Source organism: Lagenorhynchus albirostris, chromosome 17 (assembly GCF_949774975.1).
Source record: "Lagenorhynchus albirostris chromosome 17, mLagAlb1.1, whole genome shotgun sequence".
Lineage (NCBI taxonomy): Eukaryota > Metazoa > Chordata > Mammalia > Artiodactyla > Delphinidae > Lagenorhynchus > Lagenorhynchus albirostris.
Genome location: NC_083111.1, coordinates 74,443,618 through 74,445,142, shown reverse-complemented (window position 1 = coordinate 74,445,142; position 1,525 = coordinate 74,443,618). Strand labels below are relative to the sequence as shown.

The window sequence follows — 1,525 nt, the reverse complement described above, 5'->3', positions numbered from 1 at the left end:
TGGGCCTCTGGACCACAGATCCTCGCTCCCTCATCAACATCTTTGAGCATCGGCAGCTCCGGAGGCCGGGGTAGGAAACTATGTGAAAGAATCCTCTGAGGTCACAATTTCTGGGTGTCACTGGAACATCTGATCATCATCCCTTTGGCAATTCCAGCCTTCTCTGGAAGGTCAGTAGAAGCAATTGTTGTATTCACCTCTAAAGGAATCAGACTCGGGCTATTTTGGTTTTCAGTGAATTATGCCTTTTCAGTTTGGGACCCAACCAAGGAGGTTTCCAGTGGAAGGGGGAGATTCTCCAGTTGGGCTGGAGCCTGGGCTGAGCTCCAGTGCTGCCTGTAATGAGAAAGAGATGTCACCAGCCAGGCAACTCGGAAGATGCCCTGGAAGTCATGGCCCGACAATAACTGATGTTCCCATCACTGTCTACGCAACAATGTGAAAGCCACCAGCACAAAGCAGCAAGGAAATGCATCTAAATAGCATCATTAAGTCTTCTGTAGAGGTTTGACTAGGTCAAGGGTAATGGGCCAGTATCATCTTATGATCCAGTAAACAAAAGTGGTGGCACCTTTGGATGAAAAAAAAAATCTAAGTAAATGAGGTCACGGTGATTTCGAGCAAGGAGAACAGATGGGCGATGAGGAAACCTGAGTTCAAGCACTTTGATTTTTTTTTGGGGGGGGAGCAGCTTGCGGGTTCTTAGTTCCCCCACCAGGGATTGAACCCGGTCCCTCTGCAGTGGAAGCATATGGAGTCCTAACCTCTGGACCACCAGGGAATTCCCCAAGCACTTTGATTTTTAAGCAACCCATCCTGTCACCTCTCTGAGACTCAGTGTCTTCATTTGTGATGCAGAAATAGCATCTGCTCAACTGAAGTTAGAGAACAGTTTGGGGAATCAAATTAGATGATGAATGTAAAAGCGTTTATCAAAAGAACACTAGTTCAGGGGCTTCCCTGGTGGCGCAGTGGTTGAGAGTCCGCCTGCCGATGCAGGGGACACGGGTTCGTGCCCTGGTCCGGGAAGATCCCACGTGCCGTGGAGCGGCTGGGCCCGTGAGCCATGGCCGCTGAGCCTGCGCGTCCGGAGCCTGTGCTCCGCAACGGGAGAGGCCACAGCAGTGAGAGGCCCGCGTACCGCAAAAAAAAACCCCAAAAAAACAAAACAAAACAAAAAAACACTAGTTCAGAGGGAGGAAAGAACACAGGCTTCAGAATGAGGCTGCCCTCTCTTCCCCCTTCTCCTATGTACAGTTAGCCATCGAGTCCCACAGAATCTACTCAATTAAATTCTCTATGTGTGTATCTCCTCCACCCCTATCCTATGGCCCTAACTCAAGCTCACCTCAGCTTTCACCTATATTATTAGAACAGCTCCTCGCTAGCCCCTCTACATCAAGGTATATCCACAGGGCAGTTAAGGTGATTTTTCTAAAATGCAGCTCTTAACAGCTCCCCATTTCTCACAAGAAAAAAAGATTCAGTTCTTGTGTAAGGCTTAGCAGAGCCTTCAAGATTCACC

The 1,525-nt window shown here is 48.9% G+C and overlaps 1 protein-coding gene across 1 annotated transcript; it reads left to right on the top strand.

The window, feature by feature from the left end:
* Positions 1 to 241: 241 nt before the first annotated feature.
* On the top strand, positions 242 to 442 carry LOC132508411 (protein FAM229B-like). The gene has a single exon (XM_060128569.1). It carries the CDS (start codon positions 242 to 244, stop codon positions 440 to 442), a length of 201 nt encoding a protein of 66 aa, XP_059984552.1.
* The last annotated feature ends 1,083 nt before the right edge of the window (positions 443 to 1,525 follow it).

Bases quoted from the DNA above. Each gene is read 5' to 3' on its own strand.
- LOC132508411 (XM_060128569.1), top strand. From the start codon at position 242: ATGCCTTTTCAGTTTGGGACCCAACCAAGGAGGTTTCCAGTGGAAGGG.